The sequence below is a fragment of the Abramis brama genome, assembly GCF_963993115.1.
Source record: "Abramis brama genome assembly, chromosome: 18".
In the NCBI taxonomy this organism is placed as follows: domain Eukaryota; kingdom Metazoa; phylum Chordata; class Actinopteri; order Cypriniformes; family Leuciscidae; genus Abramis; species Abramis brama.
The window spans coordinates 31790564-31816324 of record NC_139980.1 but is presented as its reverse complement, the minus strand read 5'-3'; the positions used below and the strand labels follow the sequence as shown (position 1 = coordinate 31816324).

The window sequence follows — 25761 nt, the reverse complement described above, 5'->3', positions numbered from 1 at the left end:
ACACAAGAACATTCAGTCTTTCTACTTCAAAAATGCACTTTTAATTCACTTTTAAATCAACGTGTTGCCAGTTATTTGTAATTATTTGTGGAATTTACTGGCACATTCTGAGTTAAAATGTCAGTGAAATTTTCATAAGGTCAGTCCTCTTTCAAATGATTTTAGTCTTTTATAATAATAGAAAACTAAAATAAATACGCTAAATTATATTTCTATAATGTATTAATTGCTTTCCAGTGATAAGACAATGATTTAATATTTTAGCATAAGCATTTTAATTTCAAAATAATAAAATTCAATGTTAGTTTTATTGAAACTACCCCCCCACCCCCACCCCTTTGTATTAAAAATGTAAACAGAAAAACAAGTAGGTCTTTTTACTTGTCATTTTCATTTTAGTAAAAGTTATGGGAAATATTTTTTTAATTATCTTTTTGTAGGAAGAACTCTTAGGCAGAAGGAATTGCATTAATGTAAATGTCAATCAACAGGCCTAATACATTCATTGTTGTAGCCTAACTCTTAAATTATTGTTTGCATCATAAATACATAAATAAATACAAGAAATAAATAATACACATTTCAGTATCGGTAATTAATTTGGCTACATTCAATGCATATAGTATTTACATAATGTAATAATTTTTTCTCGGTGGCATCTTCAAGCAAAAAGGCGCAAATTGATATCTTAACGTAACGTTATTCTATAACATTTTTGAAGGCAAATATCAAGTAATGTAAGATTATTTTTATAATTATTTTGATGTTTTGTTGTAATAGATGTTGGTGTTTTTTACGTGCATTTTATGGAAATTAATGTTATCTTTAATCTTAAAGCACGTTTGTTATAGTTTCTTTCTAGCTGACGTATACAGAGAAAATTGATAATTAATTAGTCAGAGAAAGCATAATTAAGGGACTGTAGGCTATATTGTTCAGACGTTCAACCCCCGATAAAACACACATTTCTCAAGGTCATTCTCCGTTGACAGACGTTCGAGATAATCTCAGAAGAACGTCTGTATTATTCTCTGTCTGCCGCTGTATTTTGTAAAATCGCGAGTCTTGTGTGGATGAATCGAATCGTGTTCACGTTTCGTAATATTTTCTTAATATTAGTCGTATCTTTGTCTGCATGTCTCTTCAAAGCAGCAGCGGATCGACACACATGTGGAGTTTGCCATAAAGCGAACGGTGTCTTGGGCGCTTAATTTTTAATAAACTCTGTCTAGGTGTTGGGCTCGCCATCACTTCCAGTTAATGGTGTGCAGGATTTAGCCGCGAGCTCCGCCGCTCCAACCATCACAACCAATAATCATTGCTTTACCTCGCGCTCCGGTATCGATAGCTTCTCGCGCCTCGGGCGCACGCTTTGATATGTTAATGCCGCGCGGCTCCAAATTCAGTGGAGATCATATTAATGTTGTTCACACTGACTGCAGCTTTGGCTTCGTTGAATATTCAGATAACCTTTTTCAAAAGAAATCACTCAAGAAACGAGGATCCTACTTAGAAAAGTCGTCTGTGTTTTAATCATGATTATCCCTCTTAGCTTTCAGGAATTTGATCAAGCTTCACCCCGCCTTTACACGCGCGCGCACACACACTCACTCTTTCTCTTCTGTGCGCGCGCTCGCGTGTGTGTTTTGGGTGCTGGGTGATGAGTGTAAACACACACCACCGCTACAGTTGAAATAGAAACAGAATGACATTTGGCCTATGTCTTTTTTTCTTTAATTTTCGTGGCAAACTCGCAAAAAGCGCTTGATTCGCTTTGTGATCGCTCGCGCGCTGCCTCGGGCTACTCTCCCTCGCGCTTAAATACCCGCTATCGCCTCTGGGCCCGGCGCGCGCGACCAGACTACCGGCAATAGCTCTTTTTCAATTGCCCTTGGCAACATAAAATACAAACTACTTTGAATCAAAACATTTTGGGTGGAATTAATGTGAAGTGAACTTGCATGCTAGCAGAGATCTTGGGTTTGTCAGAGCGCTTTAGGGTGACTGATGAGGAGCAGGTTAGAGGCCCACTATAGCCAGAAAACCCCTTCAGGAACACACACATCCACACTCAAACACAAACACACACACGTGGCTATATAAGGTAGCCACACATTGATTCCAGCTCAGTCTGAGCATGTCATTTATAAATCTTTACAACATAAACTGATCTATCTATAGTATGGATTTGACATACAAAGCTTAATAAATAAACATAATATTTGATAAATGCACAAATGGACAACTCCTGTACAAAACATAATTGTTCATATAGGTAGTTAACATAAAAAACTTTGTGAAGTTGGAATGCAATGCTACTGCATTTAAAAATGATAGCATTTTTTATTTATTATGCAATGCATGCAGGTTTTATGAGCTCATATTATGACAATATGGAATATTTTCACTTTTTAAAAATTCAGTTTTTTATGAATTCATGTAAATTTATACACCACATGACCTTTTAAAATCAACTATTAAGCAAAAAGCTGAGCCCAATTCTCTTTTTTTAACCCAACTATATACAGTACACATTCATTTATATATTCATATATAATTTATGCGCATGGACCACCCATTTACATTTGCACAGCTTCAGAATAGTTGGCTGTAGCAAAATAAAAGCATTATGAATGATTATGCATCTTTTTTTTCCCCCAGCGATCTGACAGATGCTTTATTCAGTTTCTGGTGATTTTCTCATTTGCACCCACTAACAGAACAGGCCAGCGCCGTCGCCGGTCATTGTAAAGATTTGACATGTTGTGTGTTGTTGTGTACAGGTGGCACGTGTGTAGTGAATCCCACAGACCTGTTCTGCTCTGTACCAGGAAGACTTTCTCTTCTCAGCTCTACCTCAAAGTACAAGGTCACCATCGCTGAAGTCAAACGCCGCCTGTCTCCTCCAGAGTGTCTCAATGCCTCACTGCTCGGTGGCATTTTAAGAAGGTAAGAGACCCGCTTTTAACACACCTGAAACTCTCTAGAAAAACTATATATTAAAGCATCAAAATCTGAACCAACTAAGAACATACAGCATTTGCACACAAGTCCTATAAGAGTAGGATAAGAGTTGGTTGGCACAACAATGTTAGCTACATTCAGTCCGAAGACTGCCAATCATTGAAATATGAAGGAAGACTCCTTTTTTACATATAGTTCAATGGCAAAACAATGCAAGACATCTAAAAGCGACAGAAAGAGGAAAAATAGATGGGACATGGACACTTAAACCAGAGATAAAGAAGAGAATGTGGCTGTATGTGAGAGAGAGATGGAGAGGGAATGAGAACAGTGAAGCTGAAGCTCCATTATTGATGAGGGACACAGACTGGAGAGCAGAAATGAGGCCAGTGACGAGAAGAGAGGAGAAACACACACACACACACACACACACACAGGACAAAACATCCTGTTAATGCACAGGTTCATTAACGCCTGCAAAAACACAAGAATCACCTGCAAAACATTCACAAATTCCTTCTATATAAAGGAAAAATTGGATATTGATTGTTAAATTAATATTTGCACATTGCAACCCGAACTCATAATGTAGCGATGCATGGACATGAATGAGCAAACTGAGCACTGTGATCCTGTTTGGTCCTGAGTATTTGTATTCATTGAAAAATGCAAGGACTCGCTTTAGTTGTCACACAGCTACAGTTCTCATGTGCTCACTTAAGAATGTAGGTTTGTAGAGTGTTATGGTTTAATAATGTAAAAGTGCTTTGGGAAGAAATGACGGGATGAGAAGGGCATGTGGATATTAAATGTGACACATGCAGTGTACGCGTGTAAGTAAGTGTGTTACTGATGGACTTTCTCCATCTGTGTGGGTCAGGGCCAAGTCAAAGAACGGTGGTCGCTGCCTCAGGGAGAAACTGGACAGGTTGGGACTCAATCTCCCAGCAGGCCGCAGGAAAGCAGCCAACGTCACGCTGTTGACCTCTTTAGTGGAAGGTTTGTGCTCTTTTCCTTTTAAAAATGCTGCTTTTTGAAGACGCTCTTGCTTATTTGGTTCAATGCTAATTTGATATGACGCTAGACGTTTGTACAGTGACTAATTTTATGAATGATTTGGTTTGTTGAAGTTGTTTAAAGAAAGCAATTTTACTCTGAGATTAGTAAAACTGCATGAAATGTAATGGCAACTTGTTTTCATTTGATTTAATATCTAGTATTTCAAAGCATTTTTGTAATTCATTAGGTTGTTTGCCTTGCTGTCTGAGAGTTTACATCAGAAAAGCATCTGGTTGAGTTTCTTCATTTTTGTTGAGGATGAAATCTGTTAAGATTGAAACGTCTCTTCTACCATAAAAGAAGAAGTCGGAAATATTTTTAGTCTACAGACATAATATTTATTACTCAAGGGAAGTTCGAAATGAATTGGAATGATATGAGACAGATTGATGCAACATCTATGCAATTTTTCAGGCAGTATTTAGAGAATGAACTGAATTCATGTGTGTGTGTGTGTGTGTGTGTAGGGGAAGCGCTACATCTGGCTCGGGACTTTGGTTACACCTGTGAGACAGAGTTTCCCACTAAAGCGGTCGGGGAGCATCTGGCCCGCCAGCACACGGAACCAAAGGAACAGAACGCGCGCAAGAAAATGGTGCTGGCCACCAAGTAAGACGGCAACTCTTCAGTGCTTTCAGCCAAATCTGTTTACACTTACCACTTTATTAGATAGACATTTAGTTTTGAAATAATGAGACCTTCATATGTACCAAAATCTGTACCAAACTCCATTTTGGAGTTTTCTCAGCAAAGCCATTTTCAGTTCCCCAAAAGGCCTTTTATTAAAAGAACCATTTTTTCTTAATGTGAAGAACATTTTTAATAATCAGAAGAACCCTTTTCACTATAAAGAACCTTGGAATGGATGTTAAAGGTTCTACATGGATCTACTGATAAAGAAAACTAAAGCCAATAAAGAACCTTTCTTTTTAAGAGTGTACATATGAACATCTTCAAAAACAGATGCGAAACTGCACCTTAGAGAATTAGATCTTGGAAAAGGTTTTGTTGCTGAGGATTGGAGGAAATAATGTGTTTTCATGCATGTGTGTGACGTGAAAACTAAGATCTTATTAAATCTCCTTTATGCATTACTTATGAGGAATGGCGCTTTTGTTTTATTGTGAGCGTTCCAATGCATTTTCCGTACGCGTCCTTGTAACTGTGTTCGAATGGCTTTGTGTCTCCAGGCAGATCTGTAAGGAATTCCAGGATTTGTTAAGTCAAGATCGATCTCCACTCGGTTCCTCTAGACCAACACCTATTCTGGACTTGGACATTCAGAGACATCTAACACACTTCAGGTATAGAGTCAAAACCTGCATGCAAACATGTATGCGAATGCAAGTATTGTTGTTAATAAGCATTTTCTGTCGTCTTCTTCAGTCTAATCACGCATGGATTCGGTACGCCGGCGATTTGCGCGGCTCTTAGCACCTTTCAAACGATCCTCAGCGAAATGCTTAATTACCTGGAGAAACACTCAGCCAATAAGAGCGCAGGAACGCCAGACACCAGCCAGATCAACTCCAACTCGGACAAAACACTGCGCAAAACCAGCGAGGCACAGACGAAGGACGGTAAAATCGAGAAAACAGAATGACTCTGACGCAAGAGTGGCCGCTTTCCCGATTCCTGATCCGAGCCCTGATGGGCGGGCCTTGTTCAGGGCGTGGCTACTTGGGGCGGGGTTACAGGGATTTTATTCCATATTCTTTTATTTCTATAACTGGCATAACTTCCTACGACCTCAGCTTTCCCTGTATGTACAAACCAGTCGTTTCATTCTCACTACGCAAAAAACACTAACCATTTTCATTATTTTATAAGTTATTGAATAAGTTATTTTGCTTAAAGTTTGAAAGATCCAATATCTTTTATTAAAAGACTCACATTCCATTTCTGCCATGACCTAATTTGAGGTCAGTTTGAGACTGTAAATTATGACAGGCAACTTTCCCTGTTGCGTTAGTTACTGTATATTGTGCATGTTAAACTTTGTACACCATCTGAAACGGACATTCCCCACTGTTGTTCCAGAACACAAACTCTTGACTGCATTTGTAAAAAATGTTATATATAAATATATAAATTCAATCTTTTCTTGTAGGCTTTGAACTACATATATGAAATAACCCTACATGCAAACTACTGGTGTTCAATAAAGCATATTGCTCAAAGTCTTATATTAACTCGCATGACTGGGCTTGAAATTCATGTGCTTCTTGTGTGAATACAAATCATATTTTATGTGTATTTGCAGTGCAACAGTTATGGATTTGATGCATTAATGATTAGCCTAATCAATCACATATTCAACTTAATCTGGTATAGCCAAAAATTCTCACTCAACTATGTTTGTTCTGTTAAATAAGTGGCTTTTACTGACCTTCCTCTCAGGCGTTTCCTCATCCTTTGTCTGGAGATCTACCTTCCTTCAATGAGCCTGAAGACCTTTATTAGCGGGTTTAAGTCTGTTCGAATTTTAAAATGAACGCTGGGGGAAAGTATTTGCTTTTCTTCACTCACTTACACTTGTACCTCATTCACAGAGCATGAAAATACCCAGTAAACTCATTCAACACTGAGAATATAATGAATGAAAATAATGATAATGAAACGAGAGAGCAGAAGCTGGTACACTGTAGAAATTATTTTCATGATTTGTTTCTTTTGTAAAATTAACTTAGTTAATGTGGTTCAAATAACATAATATTTTGAGTTTCTGTTGATTAAACCAATTTCCTTAAGTGTATTAACTCAAAATGTTAATGCCTACCTCACTTTTCTAAGTTAAACCAACACATTTTTTGTTTTGTTTTTTTACAGAATTGTAGAATTGTTACATTTTATTCATTCCAAAAACCATAATCACACAGGTAACTTGATTATTTGGTCAAAACACATTTTCATTATGATAGAATACATTTTAAATGTAAATAACGCATTTAGAAAAAAGGCTGATGTGGGATAAATAAGCAAACAGCACAGATCATTAACAGCAGAGAAAGACCAACAAGCTGTTGCACCAGAAGGCTTTACAAAGTCAATAACTGACTGACAGATCGATGCGAATAAGCTTTTCACAAGATAAAAGCGATGAACATTCATATTCACAATTTTTTGAAGGAAGCCGCTGTCTGATCTCAGTACTGAGGACGTTTCTATAATCAACGTCAGCGTTAACGAACTTAGCCTAAATATCAAAATAACACAATCTTGGGAAAAACCCAAACAAGTAATTAGCGCATTTATTGTTTATGAGTGTGTTTGATCAGTTTGGGCGATTTCTAATACAAAGTTCCGCTTCAAGTCGACCTAGTTTACGCAGTAGCCTAGCATAACTAATTAGCCTAGCCTACCATTACATGTTCAAAACGTAAAATGACAATGAAAAGTCCAGGCAACTCAAAACCAAACAATAAGCATTTAATATACCTATTTAAACAAACATTCAATGTTTTAAAGAAACTCGTTTCTCGTTATTTCTCAAGGGATTGAGTCACTGTTCCACCAACTGTTCAGGTTTTGAGTTTAATAAATCATAAATAGTAGCATACATACAACTTTATTCAAATTAAACGAAGGTCTAAATGTATTCTTTACGCATACGATAGATGTTTATATTATAGCCTATACACCTAGGCTAATTATTGCTTTATTTAAATATAGGCCTAGCTAATTATAATTAGGCTACAGACTTGCGGTATAACAAAAACTAGGCTATTCGCATTTTTTTTTTCTTTACAAATATAACGTTAATAATATACATTTTTTATTCCACTTTGTGAGTATTTTTTCCCCCTCAGATTTAGCGTAAACGTTCGCATACAGAGAGAACTTTGAAGGTCTGATGGGAAACGTGTTTGGGAAGATTAATATTTTTTACAAGTCATCGTCCAGTGTCCAGAAGACGAATCTAAAGCATCTGGATTAGGTTTATCATTGTTGAAGACTTTTTGCCCTCTTCTGAAGGTCTTCAACAAGAACTCAATGGATCTTTCTCATGTTACTCGTGCGCCATCTTGTGGCTGGTTTGTGTAATGACAATGCGATGCCATAACTTTTAAATTACATTTTAATATATAGGCTATATATAAAATGTGCACAGATAAAACATAACCAGACCTTTACAAACCATTATTTTGTTTGTCATTGTTTAATATTCTTAGTTTTATGCTTTATGTAAAACATGTTTTTGCAATGCCAGAGATGTGAGTTTGTGCACACGTGTGAGAATCTGTGTGTGTGTGTGTGTGTGTGTGTGTGTGTGTGTGTGTGTGTGTGTGTGTGTGTGTGTGTGTTTGTGTTCTCTGAGAATTTGAATGTGTGATTATGTTTCAAATTCAAATCACAGTCTGTGCAGAATGAGCCTAGTTTCTCTCAAACTCCGACATCTGTCATGGCCTCTAGACATGCCCAGAGTGAGTGTGTGTGTGGGTCTGGCACTTTCTCTGTGGCAGCGGGGCTCCTGAAACATTAATCGCAGATTATTTTCACTCATCCATACGTCAAGCAGCATCTCAGTGGCCAATGCAACAGATCTGAGAGCACTTGAAATTGGGTCAAGATCAGTGAGCTCAGTTAGACTCACAGTCTCAGGGACGAAAATGTCCTACAGTACACGTTTAGTTTCTTTAAATCATTCTGGAAAACATTAGGAGATGTAGAAAAAAGGTTGACAATGCAAATTAACTGTCAGTAACAAAACTTCCAAAATAGAAAACTGTAGGGTATTTCTAGTGACCCAGTGACCCCTTGTGCAGGAAGGAGGAATTGTTCTACTTACAAGGTGATACACTTTAAATCACTGTCTGTGTTTAAATAAATTGCTCTCTGATCTTTAGAAGCAAGATTATAATTTAAATGGCAACCAGTAATTGTTATAATAAATTGGTTTTCCATTCACAATAATTTTTTGTTACCTCACGAATATTTTTGCTGTTTTATAAATTGAAAGACTTCTTTAAAGACTTTTTGTCCGCCATTTCAGGTAAGCTTTTGCTCTTGTTCAGACATTGTCTAATGTCATTCGTTGATGTGTTTAAGTGATGTGATGTTGCGCAGTTTTGAACGCAATTTAGCGGAAATTATCCAAAAAGTATAGTCAAAATTTGTTGCCAAGCGAGAGGATGCAAGTTCTCTCTCTCTCTCTCTCTCTCTCTCTCTATTCTTAATTTTTTTGAATATTGGTACTAATGCATGTTTTGGATTTAACTATGTTTAGTCTATGCATGTTTAAAATAAGTAAAAACTTGCTTCAAGGTAAACTCATGTTTGTTTTCATTTCATTTGCGTGTTGATTCAGGCCATTGTAGTTTTGATAAAACTAAGTTCACAGTACCTCGGTAGAAACAATTCTGTTCAGTAATCGCTTGATTCAGTTCTAAATGGTGCTTCTCTCATTCTAGCTGACTGTGAGAAGCGTTTGCCTCAATTCTGATTTACAGTTATTAATCGCGTTAAGTAATTTAATAATTCCTTAAAGGAAAGGGATAGATAAAAAATGCTTGTCACATCCAACCCACAGTTTTACAACCAAATAGCCACATTTAAAGAGATAGTTCATTCAAAAAATGAAAATACTGTCATTAATTACTCGCCCTCATGTCATTCCAAAGACTTTCCTTCATCCTCAGAACAGAAATGAAGATATTTTTGATGAAATCTGAGCTTTCTGTCCCTCCTTTGACAGCTACACAACTATCACTTTGAAGCATCAAAAAGTTAATAAAGACATCGTAAAACTAATCCATATGAATTGAGTGATTTAGTCCAAATTTTCAGAAGATTCTCAAATGCTTTATATGATGAACAGATTTAATTCAGGCTTTTATTCACATATAAACATTCATCAACTCACACATCAGTTGTGGTATGTTGATGTGCTAGAACCAGAGGTTCATTCTGGTATTACGCAGCATGTTTGAGCTTCCTCAAGAACCAATGAGATTTGATCTCCTGTGTCAATCAGGTTCGGTTGAGCTTCTGTTTATGTTTGCTGATTGATGTTTATATGTGAATAAAAGAGTAAATTCTGTTCATCATATAAAGCGATGAGTCTCTTCAGAAAATTTGGACTAAACAGCTCAATTCATGTGGATTAGTTTCATGAACTCTTAATGAACTTCAGTATCAACAGCATCCAAGGGGCGGGGCTTAGCGAAGGATCAGTTGCAGGCAGGTGTGTAATAGAGCAGGGCAGGGGCTTAACTCTGCAGGAGCTGGATTGAGTTCTTTTGGATGTCCGAAATTTCAGATCATGAAGTTTAGTAAAACTCTTTGACCGCACCGCAAAACCTCTGAAACATTTTGTTATTCTATTTACAGGCAGTCAAAGCCTCAACCCGAAGCGTTGTTTTTGTTGTCTCTTTAAGTAGGCTAGTATTAGTTTGACAGTGACCAGCAGGGGGCGCACTGGACCTTCACCGAGGCATCTGAAGGCCTATATCAGAGGCAGCTGTGGACATATGACCTCGCTCCCTTCATGCGATTGGCTTTGAGGTAATGTTTGCTTACAGCACTGACAGAAATCTGATAGTTGTAGCAAAACACTGATCAATCAAAAGCCTCTGATTTCTCTTATTCAGTGAATAAACAGTTGGTTATCCTTCTATATCTTCAATTGAGAGTTTACCAACCTCTCATTTCCTTTTTCAACTGTTTATATAGCCTATATCTGTGGAGTGACTTCTGAAACTATGTATCAAAACTACACTGTAAAAAATTAGATGATCAATAAGTTATGACTACATATTTTTACATTGCTTTGACACTAAAATAAGTTAAGCAATTTTCAACTTTTTTTAAGAAGATATACAGGATTTAACTCAATTTTTTTAAGTCAGTTCAATGTAATTTAAGTTGAAATAACTTTTACAATGTAGATAGCTATTGATTATTTGAGGTTATAATACTTGTGGTTTAATACTTTTTCTTCTGCTTCCTTTAAATCCCCCGTTCACACGTTGACTCAGTCCTGTAAAATGGCAGACTGCAGCGTTTGTTAAACGTTCATTTCATTTGCAGTTGATGATGGAGCTGGAGTCTCAGCGAATCCCCCCGCAGCAGCTTTACATGCAACCCAAAGTCAACACACTTAACATTAGACATTCACTGTATCAACTGCGCTACAGCACGAGCACACACGCAGAGGAACACACTGAAAGGGAATCGGTGATTTTTCTATGAGCTTTACGTTTTCAGTGAGTGAGTGAGAGAGAGAAAGAGAGGGAGAGAGAGAGTTGAGATCTTCACTCTTCACATGAATGCACTCGTTATACAGGGATCAGCGCGCGAACATGCTGTGGAAACTGGTGGAAAATGTCAAGTATGAAGATATATACGAGGTAAAGAGAAGATATTACAAACTGCATCCGCATCCGTGTTGTTTCACTGTATGGTTTATTTATATAACGACAAAAGTTACGTTGCATTTGGTCGTGATTTGATTTTTTTTTCTTAAAATATTTGTCTATTTTTTATATGGGGTTTATGATGGTTATTACAATAATGAAGAAAATCAAATGATAAAGGTTTAATAAAAAAAAAAATATATATATATATATATATATATACAAAAGATATTGATAGGCCTATATATTTATATATTTAATATAAAAACATTTTGTCATATTTTACTTCGGTCTTTTCTATAATTCTTGAATCCATTTGACCATTTTATTATGTAGTAACTTTTAGCAGGTTGCTTTATTTCCTTTAAAAAATATTTTTAATATGTTTCCTGGAGAGTTTTTAACATTATTACCCAGTAAGCCACGTAAATGATAGCCTTAGAAATGTGTTAAATAGGCTCCTGTAACCGCTTTTTTTGTGTGTTTAAATCGAGGGACGCTTTTACACATTTGTATTGTTTTTTATGTATTGAATTAGATATTTTAAGCATTTAAGTATTGGCATAAAAACAAAAGAAAAACATAATTATGCACTGAAAAATGTTCTTGAGACATTTGTGCAATAGATTTATTAATAAGAGAGAGAATCGCGTCCAGAAAGGAGAGGACGCAGAGTCACGCGTGGGAGTCCCGTGGATTCCCCTGAATGGTCTCGAGCTCGTGGGAGAGACTCGTGGTGGTTTTTGGAAAAGCCTCGCGGGATGCCGACCCAGAGAGTCACACATGGCTTTTCTCTCACAGTCACCGTCACGCGCGTAATTAAACACTTCGACCCCAGTCCGTGAAATCGACCATTATACGAGCTGTTTAATGGGGCTCCATTAGTGGGGGACTTTAAAATGTCACCCGGTGCAAAAAGTAAAATTTTTAAACCTGCTTCTGTTTTTTTTTTTTACGTCAACCTTTTTTTTTGTTCAACCAAATTTGCTATGATGCCTAAACCCCGATGATGCATCGAAAGTGCTTTATCATATAAGTGCGTGTGTCAAAGACCTGGGCCTGCTTAAACACTCATGCATGTGTTGTGATGTGAAACTATTGAGGATTGAATAATAAGAGCATAATTTGGCTAGTTATGGTGAATGTTGTATGAAGACTGTTTCCCCCAAATTTGGATTTTTGTTCAAGAGGTAAACTGACATGTCTTCTTTTTATAAATGATGGTGGAATCTGAATTTGCTATTGTGAGTTTGGGATGGTGTAAGTGTCAGAATAGCTATAGTTGATGTAGTGGTTATAATGCATATTAAAGTATGTGAGTGTATAGTGCTCGTGAATGAGGCCTCAGTCCATCTGCCCTGTTCAAAGCAGCTGATTCCGGAGATTCGTTTGTTCTGGCTGGAGATAAATGGACTCTGCACACACAACAATAACAGAAAAGACAACAATAGCAAAAGAAAGAGGTCTAGACCCGTGCATACCGGACCTCAAACAGAGAGGGGAATAAAACAGAGCACGAGTGTTTCCTCCTCCTGAATGAACGTCACTTACAGCAGCAGCGCCTTCACGCTCCGCTGCTCTCCACTGCTTTAAGTATTCCCGCAATATTAGAGGAGTCATGAATAACAATTATTCTGAGGAGGTGTAGCGAGTGAACGGACGGAGCACTGCGCACTCTGGATCGGGAACAGCACAACCGAGACCTGGAGCAACAGGGTTCCTATACGAGAAGTCATTTGAGCTGAAAAAACTAGTTTTTGTTCCGTGTGTGGTCATGAGGAGTTGAGAAAGGAGCGCGTTTCTTCAGGCGAGCGTGTATCGTGCTGTCGCGTGTCCTTCTGCTCACCGCGGGCTCGCGCTTTTCCGCACAGATGTTAGTGCACACGTATTCCTCCACGGTGAGTCTGAGAACACCAACATTGTTGCGTTGTAAAACGCACGGTGGGAAAGGCGACGTGTGGCTTTTAGTCTACTGATTATGTTGCGAGTAGCCTACATGCAGCTTAGTTACCCGTTTAATTATGACTTTGCCCCATTTTTTGTGATGTTTTGAGGAGTTATATAGCCTACAGTCGGAAAATATTAATATTTTAAAAGCTTATGTGCTTTATAGGATCGCTACGGACGCCCATATGTTGCTAAATATCCTTTCGATAGGCTATTGTTGGATCCGGTCCAATGACATCCATAAAAGTTTATTTTATTCTTCAAATAGAACATTAAAACAAATGTTTGCATAGATTCGCATGTAACAGTGTTTATATTCTCTTCCCGTTTGAAGGACCGCCATGATGGGGTACCGAGCCACAGTTCCAGACTGTCCCAGCTGGGTTCGGTCTCTCAGGGTCCGTACTCCAGCGCTCCGCCGCTCTCACACACACCGTCCTCGGACTTCCAACCACCGTACTTTCCCCCTCCGTACCAGCCGCTGCCGTATCACCAGAGTCAGGATCCGTACTCGCACGTCAGTGACCCGTACTCTCTGAACGCTCTCCACCAGCCCCAGCAGCACCCATGGGGCTCCCGTCAGCGGCAGGACGTGGGCACGGAGAGCGGAGCTTTACTCCCGCAGCCTCGAGCCTCTTTACCGCAACTCTCGGGTCTGGACCCCCGGCGGGACTACTCGACCGTGCGCCGACCGGACGTGCTGCTCCACTCCGCACATCACGGGCTCGAGGGCATGGGAGACGGGCTGTCCCTTCACGGCCTGGCGCACGGCATGGAGGATGTGCAGGTTGGTTATGATTTATGATTTTTGGCTTGGACAACCAATCCTTTTTTGAGGATACACTGTAGGCTAAAAAAAAAAAAATGTTTTCATGCTTTATCACAACATTTTTTCTTTTGCCAAATCAATTTAGATAATGTATGTGGTTTAGATAACATCATATTTTGTGTTTCTGTTGATTAAACCAATCTCCTTCATTGTATTAACTCGTTTTTTAAATTTCAATGTATGCTTAAAATTTTAAGGCAAACAAGTTACTTAGCCTACTTTTTAAGTTAAACCAAAAATATTTTTTTACAGTGTAGAAATTGCACAGAGACGTGGAATAAATCATTTGGGATTTTTTTGCAGTTAAGATGAGTTACTAATTGTATTTAACGAATTCATTTAGTTTTGATTTTTTTTCCCATACTGTTTTAAATAATTGCAGTACAGCTCTATTATGACAATTCTGTAGCCTATATTTTCAGGCTGTTTTCTGACCTGTTGACATTTTCGTTGACATGTTACAGCTAAATATTTTAACAGATTGAATTATTTCCTGAACAATATCCTATTAATAAAATGAGTCCAAACTATCTTATAGGCTACATATGTAGCAGTAGTGGAGCTTAATATTTAAAATACCCTAAAGGCTTGCTTGATATTCAATAATTTGCTGTCGTGGTAAACACATTTTAATTGGTTATTTTTACGTGATAAATAATATTTAAAAGGATTAAGGAAAGAAAACTTGTTAACTGAAAAGAATTGTTGCAATGGAATGAAAACATTACAAACAGCAAATCTGTTAAGGCTTCGTCTACTAGGTTCACATTTCTAACCATCTGTTTTTTGATCAATATTTCTCTGCACACATCATGTCTGATTTCGTCAATTGACAAGTTTCTGGGTAATATAAATTTTTAGACAAGGCCTGTCCCCGTTCAGTTGACTGGATAATGACTGTCTGACTCTCTTCCCAAAATAATTATAAAATTGCCATCCTTTCCTTTTTTTTGACAAAGGGAGATTTTGTTTAGAATGTATTATTTTGTTTCAATTAAATCTAGATTAGTTTACGTTTCCTGACGAAGGCAGGACCATTAATAACGCTCATTTAGAAAACTTAAATGGAAAATTGTAATTCTGGACAAAACAATGGAAAATATGAGACCTAAACTTATTTATTTATTTATTTATTTTTAAAAAGCAAAAGTTCAATTGCTAATGGTCACTATTTGGATCCGAGTTTTTTTTTTTTTTTTTTTTCTGAAATGTATTTTTATTTATTTATTTTGGCAAAGTCTCTGGTCGAATTCACTTTAATTTTTCTAAACTAAACAAAATGTCAATTTCCTGAAGTTATCTGAATTTTTATAATTGGTTGTGGCTTTTCTTCAAACGTTAAATGCTTTCACATTATGATGTCTTTTTAGGCTTTGGAGGACGCAAACGGCGGGATGAACGTCCTGGATCAGTCAGTCATTAAAAAAGGTAAATGAAAAAATAGCTGGAAGAATTATGTCAGTTACGTTAATGTGATACTTTTATTTTTTCAATGATCAACAGCACCGTTTTGGAAAACGAGCAGATATAAATAATCACTGCTTTATGGATTTAGGGCAAAAAGTCATTTCAGGTGAACACACCTTAGCACACCCCTTTACGCATGCGCTGAACCACATCTGGTATTCAAATGATGTCACCTGGCTATTATCTTAACTTTGGACGCCCATTCAAACCAAGTGGAATTGGAGGCCATTAAATATTATTTTAAAATCACATAGGCTTGCTACTGTTAGGAACGAACTACAACGTATTTAGAAATCAATGTGACCATCGTTGAAGGCGTAAGTTCTTATCAGCTGTCTCTTTTATTTTATTCATAGGCCTATTATTAACACAGTAGGGCAAATCACCACAAAGCACCACTTTGTTGACATAATTTCTCCACGGAGGTTTTGACATATTTATTCTGAGATAAGGCGTTCATGCAGTCATAAGAGCTCCAGCAACACTCCCTGGGCTCGTGTTAATATGTGTCCGTTATGAGGGACGTTTGCCGGTAATTTAGTTAACGGAACACGGGCCTCCCAGAAGAGAAGGCCTTTAAGTGGGAGCTGTGATGGATGGTTTTCTGAGCACAGATCTCGTGAGCTCGTTTACAGCTCGTTTTCTCTATTATCCCCTGTAGAGATCTCCACGGGCACGCGCTCGTTACCCCATTAGCGCTTAAGTTAGTAGACGTCCTTTGACGGTCAGCGTGTGAGAGTGTGTGTTTTTGTGGGGGTGAAAAATAAGTGGTTAATGTTATTAGCTTGTGTCCATCACCAATCGATAATACAACAAATGAGCGTAGCCTAGTAGTGTTGAAATGCCAATGTGGAAACAAAAGCTGATAGGAAAGTGTGACTGAATTGGGAAAAAAAACGAATCTCAATTACATTGAATAGGCTACTATTGCTAACCGCACACACTGGACCATGGACCATGGATAGCTATATAGGCTACAGTTGTCAACATGCTAAGATAACATCATTAACTGAATAATAACAATTGACCCTTTCCACATTTCCGGGTTTCTCAGAAGCGGAAGTCGTCATAGCTGGGTAAACTTATATAGTGTTGAATGAGAGACTAGCTACATTAAATATATTTTTCGTGTTCCCATTTGCTCAAAAAACAAAAGAAAAACTATAATAATAGTGTTTACACAATTAAATTTCAAAAGAGAGATAGAGAGAGATTGATAGTAACTCCCACAGCCGCTGTATTAGAAACACCCTTAACTATTTTTTTTTATTATTTGATGCAAAGGTAATGTAACAAAGTATAGTGTTATAAATGTAGGCTACATAAATGTTTTTTTTTTTTGTTTTTTTTTTTAATAAAGGATTTACGATGCTGATGACCGTTAACCTCCATTTAAAAAAATACTCCATAAACTGCAGGCTTTCGGCGCTTGTTTGAATTTCTAGACAATTCTGGCTTGCTTTCTATTGAACGTGGAATTAACGTATGAAAACAGGAGCACGCGCTGGCAGCTCCGGGCGCGTGCGGGGTGACCCTGGCCAGCCGAGGGCTCGAGCTCACGGCGCTTTCATGTGCCAAGATTTTACATTACATAATATTCTCACAGGCTGTCTGTAACTAGTCTAGACATTGTTTTAAAATAGTACCACCTCTTGTTTTATCGCTGGGGTCATTTTGTGAAGCAAGTAGGCTACACAGCAAGTGTAAAGCGGTCATCTTTCCCAGTAGTTATGTGAGTGTAGGTCTATAGCTCAATTTTCTGTTTGATTCTCTCGCACAGTTCCAGTTCCTCACAAGAGCGTCGCTTCTCTGATGATGAACAAAGACGGTCTGATCGGTGGGATCTCCGTGAACGCGAACGAGGTTTTCTGCTCGGTTCCCGGACGCCTGTCGCTTCTCAGCTCCACATCCAAATATAAAGTCACTGTTGGCGAGGTCCAACGACGCCTGTCTCCGCCAGAGTGCCTGAACGCTTCTCTGCTTGGCGGGGTTTTGCGGAGGTGAGAACAACATATCCGCCAGAACCCATAAGCAGTGGTAGAGGTCAATGCATTAAAGAAAAAAAAAAAAAAAAAAAAAAAAAACCCACACAAAACAACATTCAATTAGAAACTCAAACTTCAGGTTTCTGCTGTTAGCATTTTCTGACTTTGTTTTTGTTTTTATAGCGTTTTTGTTGTTGTTTTGAGAGAGAGAGAGAAAGAGTTTTATTATTATTATTATTACTGCCAATAAGATATCTAGTTTTGAATTATACATTTTCATGCTGTCAATCCGTAATGAAACATATCTAATTATCCATTTTCTGATCAGAGCGAAGTCGAAAAATGGCGGCAGATCACTGAGGGAAAAGCTGGAGAAAATCGGCTTGAATTTGCCCGCGGGGAGACGCAAAGCAGCGAATGTCACTTTACTGACGTCTCTAGTAGAAGGTAAAGCAGGACATTTGACTCTGAATCCCATGTTCACTGATTCTTTTCTTCATGTCCTCGATTTTTTTCTGTGTTTGGGAGTTTAGCCTCATCAAATAATCACCAATTCCAATGGAAAACTATTTCTTTTTTCGTGTATCTGTTTAATCGTGCATCTTGAATAATTGTAGGCTACAATTTAAGCATAAATGAAAATTTGGACATGCGAATGAACCACGATCATGATGCAAAATGCAATTTTATTGCTTTGAGAGTTTCTATAATCTGATTTTCTTATCTTGCTTAATGCAGCGCAAATAGTTATAGCTAACAGATGGAAAAGCACTAAAACGAAATTTTACCCAGTATAGCTAATTTCATATAATTATTGTTGTGAGTGACTGTCTTATTGATGCTGCAACACAATTTTTCATTCGGTTAATATCTCCCTCCAGTTGAGTTCAATTGCAGCTAGGCTACTACGGCTGTAATTTAGTAGCCTATAAAATATATTTTATGCGAAAATGTGCAGTATCCCAGTAATTCCCTTTTACTATATTGTATTTATTTTTCATTTCCAGGAGAAGCTGTTCATTTGGCTCGGGACTTTGGCTACATTTGTGAAACTGAATTTCCTACAAAGGCCGTGTCTGAATATCTGAACAGACAACACACAGATCCAAACGAACTGCACTCGAGGAAGAACATGCTGCTCGCCACAAAGTACGTAGGCTACTATACGTGTCACAACGTGTTTGTTGCATGCTTAAGTGATATTTATGCATTCGTTGCTTTCACTGGAAGCTGGGAATCGCTTGAGCAAATGTGTAGCCACATTTAGAGGTGAATGCGGAATCCATCACGGATTGCTGGGGAGTGTGTCGTTTTGATGGCTGTCCGCTTAGTGCCTGGTGCGTTTTGACACGTTTAGCTGGTTTCTAATGAGGCAGTTCAGGCCCAGTAGAAACACGCGTCTCTTATCCATCTTAGCCTGGCACCGAGCTAGAAACTCATTATATTTAAGTGAAATGTTTCAAGTCTTAAAGTGCCAGCTTTCCCCTTGAAGTTTTGCCTAAGGTCATCCCTCCTCCCTCGCCTTTCCTTTCACAGTCTGTCTGTCAAAGTCCCGTCAGTCAGCCCTCGCCCGCGCCCCGCCCCTGCACGCGCCTCGGGCACTTCACGCGCTGCGCTCTCCCGACTGGACAACAAGACTGTTTGTGGTTCTGAGACGTGAAAGCGAATGTGGGTCAAAAAATCTGACAAGCCCAGACAACTGCAGATGCCACAGCAGGGCTCTGCAACACTGCCAGTTGGAGGCATTTGAACTGTTTGTCACAAATGACCTTTTAGAGATTGAAGTGTGATCGTTCGCTCGGATTCTTTATACGTTACACCTCAGTGCATTATTATTATAATACGAACAGATTACACAAGTACGTTTGGGTAGCCTACATGCTGTTAAAACCATAAGAATTTAATATGCATTCATGTTTTGTCATGCATTTTTTCAAAATATTTACAATGAATCAGTTGTATAGGCCAAATGACTTCAACGCTGCAAGTGTTAAAGAGCAGAAAATATGAATGATCTTGCTGATAATATTAATATAGGATCATACTTTGGTCACAATACTCACAAGATCCATATTTAAACTGTAAGCAGACATGAGGTCAAATGTTGAAAGGTCATTAGTATGTCAGGCCATCTGGGCACATGGCTAAAAGTTCTGCCTGTATTTTTTCCCCCCTATTTGATTCCCCAAAGCAAGAAAGGCATGAATATTTAGTGCACTACCTCTTTCAGGAAGTGAAACACGCTGAGAACGGCATATTCCGCTGTAATGACAGATAAAGACACTCTCCCAGTAGACTGGAAGTTAAATTGATGGCTTTATTCTAATTTATGGGCTTTGCTCTCAGAAGCAGAAATATGCAGACTTTGCTCTGAGGATCTAAAGTTCTGTATCTCTTCTCTTACATATGGACAATGAACTCTGGGGAGTTTCATTTAAAGTAGATGTTACACTTTTTGTAAAAAAAAAAAAAAAAATGGAAAAAAAATATTTTGCAGAAATATTTTTGGAGACCTTTTGGTCACAATGTGATTGGGGGATGAGAAATAGGTATTTTACCCATGATTCCCAGCAACACAACAGAGCTACTGAACCTGTCAGAGCACCTGTTTTCCTAAGTGTTTTCTATTACTCAAGGTAATTAAGAATGTCTTAAACAATCACATCATGATTATACAAGACATTGAGACACAAACATGGGTCTGATACACATTTAAAAAAAATGCTAGTTTGCTGCCTTAAATTAAGTATAATAAACTTGCATGTTTAAGTAATTTCAACTTAAATTGCAATAAACTGAATTAAATTGTTGTGGTGTAAATTTAAATTGTTGAATCTTGTATAACATAAAAAAGTTTAAACATTTAAAATGTAAAACTTATTAAACTTAATTTAATTTAAACTTATTAACACTTATTTCGATGAGTTAAAGCAATATAAAAACATGTTGTCATAACTTGATTGATCTTTTTTATTTTACAGTGCAATTGCAATCTTTCGTGTTTTACTGTTTGATCAGTGAGAGTCTGACATATTGAAAGTTTTCATTAATTATTTTCTAATTCTATCTATTTCATCATAAATGTCCAAATGCTAAAGTCACAGTGTTGGTAATTTATGGATGAGGGTTTTCAGAGTTATAATGTGGCTTTGATATTATGTATGAGGTTCTCCTTTATAATCAATATTTCACACAAAGTTAAAAGAATATGTATGATTTATATATAAAGAAATAAGTAGGAATATCCATGGAAGTAAGTTGACAGCTTCTGTTGTGGGCTTTTTAATAGAATCAGGGTTGGCGTCTGTTCCATTTGACTGTTTAATTCAACTTATGACCTAAATTCATTTCTTTAAAAATGTATACTGTAATCCATGAGCGAGCAGGTCTCTTTTCCTTAACTGATACAGAAGATCAAGCACAAACCTTCTGATATGTTCTGATAAATGTGAATAAAGAATTTGTCATGCTTGATGTGCAAGGAAAAATGTGATGACATTCTCTGATTGGATCACAGCTGTGTAGATGGTGAAGGAATTGGATAGGAAACAGTTAATACTAGTGCAACTGTGATTGATCCTCAAACCCACCTGACTCTTGCTATAGGCAGAGCATGTCTAGACCCACACTGTCCCATTAGCAAAATGTTGTGCATTTATTGGCATTTTAAGTCGACATTATTTCAGAATAAGAAATGCAGTTCCTCTAGTGACCTTGCAGACACTCAACATGAGACAAGCAACAATACATATTTTCTACAATACAAATAGAAAATAAACATATCATACAATTTTTTTTACCTGACAGACAGCATATATGAAATTTAGTGCATTATTGCAATGTTTCCTAAGGAACCTTTAACATCCATGGAACCTTTCCATTCCACGAAAGGTTATTTACAGTAAAAAGGGTTCTTTTGATTATTAAATGTTCTTCCCACTAAGAAAACAATTCTTTTAAGAACCGTTGACTGAAAGGTTCTTTGGGGAACAAAAAATGGTTCTTCTATGGCTTTGCTAAGAAAAACTTTTGGAACCTTTTTTTTTTAAGTGTACACTTAGAAACAAATATTTAATATATAAAATATATCCTTCTATCCAATGAGAAATGTCTCAGATGATTGCATAACACTTTCATGTTTAATGGGTCACTTATTTTTTTCTAGTGATAAAATGTTTATGAGCTGTTTAATTGAAAAATGAATTGAAACAAAATACAGATGACAGAACCTTTCCTTCTAGAGTGAACAGAATAAGTTCATCCATGACCTTGTACAGACACTCCACACGAGACAAGCAACAATAAACACAACAATACCCACAATACACTCTTAAAAATAATGCTTCCAAAAAAAGGGGGGTTTCACAGTGATCCCACAGAAGAACCATTTTTGGTTCCCTAAAGAACCTTTTTTTTTCCTTAACATTTTAATAATTCAAAGAAAATTGTCCACTATAGAAGAACCTTTTGTGGAATGGAAAAGTTCCATGGATGTTAAAAGTTCTTCGTGGAACCATAAATGCCAATAAAGAAGCTTTATTTTAACAGTATATAGTACCAAAAAGTTATCAGACAGCATATGAATTTAGTGCATTATTGCATTGTTGAAAGGAGCATTATATTTTTTTCCACTGTGAGAAGTAATTATTGCTCATAAGTGTATTTCACTTCAAATTAGCCTCTAATTATTCATTTATAGTATTCAATAAACTCTCTGGCCGCCATCTCCGGCAAGATTTCCTCGTAATTAAACACAAATTGTCTCTCTTGTGCAAATTTCTGTGCAACAACTGATTAATCATGAACAGATTATACTTTAACACATTCGGTTACACTTTATTTTAAGGTGTCATTGTTACAGTGTAATTATATATTTAAGTACTCAGTAATATTAATTAACAACATGTAGGATTGGTTAGGGTAGGATTAGGGTTTGGTTAAGGGTTAGTTGCATGTTATTATGCATAATTTACTGTTATTACTATGGTAAGTACATGTAACGTTATGTAACAAGGACACTGTAAAATAAAGTGTTACCACACATTCTTTACAACACCTCGGGGAATATTCAGAACAGCTCGTCTATGAAAATGCAAGAAAGAGAAATTTATTTAGTTGTGTTTCTTTGGATGGTCTGTGATTTGAATCGTCTGTCTTCCTCTCTTCTCAGACAGTTGTGTAAGGAGTTCACGGACCTGTTGGCTCAGGATCGCACTCCATTAGGAAACTCTCGGCCTTCGCCCATCCTGGAGCCAGGAATCCAGAGCTGCCTGTCACACTTTAGCTTCATCACGCACGGGTTTGGTTCTCCAGCCATCTGCGCCGCCCTCACGGCTTTGCAGAATTACCTGACTGAAGCCCTTAAAGGCCTCGACAAGATGTTCCTGAACAACCCCACTTCCAACCGACACACATCTGTAGACGGACCCGGCTCCAAAGGTGGAGAGAAAGAGGAAAAACACAGGAAATGAACTGTGGAAATACGATATCAAGGAGGCGGAGTCATTGGAGATGTTCAGAGATTCTATAAACTCTAGTTTTATGACATTGCGTTTTACATTCTGGGTTGAAGATTGGACAAGCGATCACGGGAAAACGAAAGGAACGATACGATACGATACGATACGAGAGACTGGAGGACACGAGTCTGCTGTGACACGTTCACCATCTTCATCTCATTGGTGTGCGAGTGTGAACATATTCAAGGAGTGTTTGTGAGTGTGTGTTTTTGTGTATAAACGTTTGACATTTTAAATGATGTTAGACGCAGGCTGTCCTTTACACACATGCTCATGAATCTGATACCTAATATTTGAGTGTTCATCAGTGTAATGGCCAGCACATGAGAGGACAGGTTTGCTTGGGACATTGGTGGAGACACTTTTAGCTACTATATTTAATTATTCTTATTATACAAAATTATTGGTGCACAGTTCTGCAATATTAAATACATTCCATTCAGCCTTCGCCAAGACTACAGTAATACAAATTCACACAAACATCTGTCTGTAAAAGACTAAAGTGGTTGTTAAGTGAAACATTTGCTCCATTGCTTGAAAGAGAGACAAATTATTCAAATCTAGGAGATTTTATTGCATTTATTGCAATGAAATTGTGTTAGCCAAAAAGAGGCTGTAAATGTGCTACTATAAAGCATCACGCTAGTTACGTTACAGTTCATCACTGATATTACATCCATAGTATGATCTATGACAAAGATTCACATATACGTTATAATCACAGCAATTCATTACAAATGAAGTCCTCAGACTGATTATTCATTTAAAGATTACAAACCAAAACTCTGAGATTTAACATATTCTCGGGCAATATTCAGAATAGCTTGTCTACAAAAATGCAAGAAAGAGAAATGAACATGAGAGCAATTTTGTATTTTTTGGTTGTATTTCTTTGTATTTGAAACTGCTCTTGCTAGTGCTGTCTGTCTTGGCCATTTGGTTGTAAAAACGTGAGGAGTGAGGACATTTTCAGCAGGTTACCTTTAACATGGCAATCATCTTAGCTGACCAAATGACATTTCATCTGTTGCTTATGTATTTTTTTAAATGTATACTAACATTTACACAGACTTAAATCAACATAGACAAAGAAAACACATTTTATGGCCTAAATATGGATTATTTGTTTTACAACCCTACATCAGCTGAATGGAAGCTTGCTTTGACCGTGGTGTTGACAGCGTCAACAACAAAAAAAAAAGAAGACTTTCGAAAACAGACTTAAAAAGAGTCTGCATAAAACTGAGGAAAGGACAGGTGACCGCGCGTGCTGGGACACGGCCACGCGCAGCTTTTACGCGCTCACCTCAACCGGCGTGGGCGCGCACTTTCACAGTCCCGCAAGCTGGATTATAGCCTGTCTGTCAAAGTTAATATTTGGTTTACTGTGCGAGGAAGGCTCTTTTATTTATGTTTGTATATATTTATTTATGCTTAATTTAATGGGCGTATGTACATAGGAATAGACTGGGTCGTCTATCTGTGACTGTCTCTGTGCGTGGGTGAACGCTTGTTTTAGATAGCATCTTGTATTTTTTGTTTCATAGATACGGTGTTATGTGGTGAAGGCTAGAAGTTGGTTCTTGTCTGGTGATTTTCATTTACCTCGAAATAAGAATAAAACGTGTTTTATTGTAGTTGTTGCAGTGTGGTTGGTTAACCCCGTATGTTCTTGTTTCATGCATAGACCACGTTTATGTGACAGTTCAAAAACGTTTATTAAAGTAGTTTTAATAAAAAAGTGCCTACGTCCATAATAACTATTAAATATCAGATTAATAATATGCTATGTTCACGGAGCCCTATCATTAGTAATCATTTTATTTGCATAAAAGTACATTTTTAGACAAAGTCGATCATTTTACAACATTGGATTTGCAAAGGATAGGCTATTTTATTTTATTTCAGAAAAAACAACAATATCATTAGTTTTTTTATAATTAGTAATTAGCCTACAGAATTTAGAAAATAAATTATTTAATCATAAACCTCCAAAATACATGTTTTCACCCAAAGCATAGCCTATATAAATGTTTTCTTTAAACTGTTCCTTGGATATTTATTTTGTTAATAGGCCTAGTTAACTAACAGAACTAAGGGAGGTAATACTATGAGAAATAAACAAACTGCATTCAATTAAATGTCAGTGCTGTCAGTTGTATTAATAAATATTAGGTCAGAATATGAATTTAGACTTTAAGCGTTGTTTATAATCATAAACGGATCAGCTAAAGATTGAAGGGGATATTTGTAAAAAAATATATTAAAACGTAAAAATCGGTCATTAAAAGACCTTTAGGCTAAAATTATTGTGAATATTATTATATAAACATCTCGTAATATTTTCATTATCAAACACTGACTTACAATGCAATCAACAGAACGGAAATCAACAAGAATCGTAAATGTAAAACGGAAATGAGAATTCTGATTCTGCATCTTCCTGTCTCGTTTTAAGGCAAGCAAAGAATGCCAAAATTGATCGAAAACAATCCCTTGAAGGCGTGTGTGTCCGCGGTCGTGGCAGTAAAGTGAACTCATATCCCGGCCGCAGGTCAGACCCCGCGCGCATCAGCTCGCGCTGGTGTATTTAATGCGGAGGAGCGCGTGGCCTGCGGGTTCCGTCGCGTGACTCG

The 25761-nt window shown here is 37.3% G+C and overlaps 2 protein-coding genes across 6 annotated transcripts in view; both read left to right on the top strand.

Annotated features, from left to right (window-relative positions):
- The window catches only part of tfap2d (transcription factor AP-2 delta (activating enhancer binding protein 2 delta)), a 59158-nt gene extending 52945 nt beyond the window's left edge, over positions 1-6213 (top strand). For all 4 annotated transcript variants that reach the window (XM_084091867.1, XM_084091869.1, XM_084091866.1 and 1 more), the window contains 5 exons: positions 2784-2949; positions 3845-3963; positions 4491-4632; positions 5214-5327; positions 5410-6213. In XM_084091867.1, coding sequence (XP_083947993.1) covers positions 2784-2949; positions 3845-3963; positions 4491-4632; positions 5214-5327; positions 5410-5626 — 758 coding nt within the window. In that variant the 3' untranslated portion in view covers positions 5627-6213. The remainder of the gene's footprint in view (positions 1-2783; positions 2950-3844; positions 3964-4490; positions 4633-5213; positions 5328-5409) is intronic.
- Positions 6214-11130: 4917 nt separating this feature from the next.
- Positions 11131-24762, top strand: tfap2b (transcription factor AP-2 beta). Of its 2 annotated transcripts, none has more exons than XM_084090340.1 (7): positions 11131-11372; positions 13660-14112; positions 15525-15582; positions 17402-17621; positions 17935-18053; positions 18614-18755; positions 22777-24762. In XM_084090340.1, the coding sequence occupies exons 1-7, from the start codon at positions 11292-11294 to the stop codon at positions 23075-23077; spliced, it is 1374 nt and encodes a 457-aa protein (XP_083946466.1). In that variant the 5' UTR covers positions 11131-11291; the 3' UTR covers positions 23078-24762. The 2 variants fall into 2 exon arrangements, with proteins under 2 accessions (XP_083946466.1, XP_083946467.1); XM_084090341.1 differs by lacking the exon at positions 11131-11372 and adding an exon at positions 12813-13276.
- Positions 24763-25761: the final 999 nt, after the last annotated feature.

Excerpts from the sequence above, each read along its gene's own strand:
- tfap2b (XM_084090340.1), top strand. The coding sequence starts at position 11,292 with ATGCACTCGTTATACAGGGATCAGCGCGCGAACATGCTGTGGAAACTG. Across the intron at positions 14,113-15,524 it reads ACGGCATGGAGGATGTGCAG|GCTTTGGAGGACGCAAACGG; the intron begins GTTGGTTATGAT and ends ATGTCTTTTTAG. Across the intron at positions 15,583-17,401 it reads TCAGTCAGTCATTAAAAAAG|TTCCAGTTCCTCACAAGAGC; the intron begins GTAAATGAAAAA and ends TCTCTCGCACAG.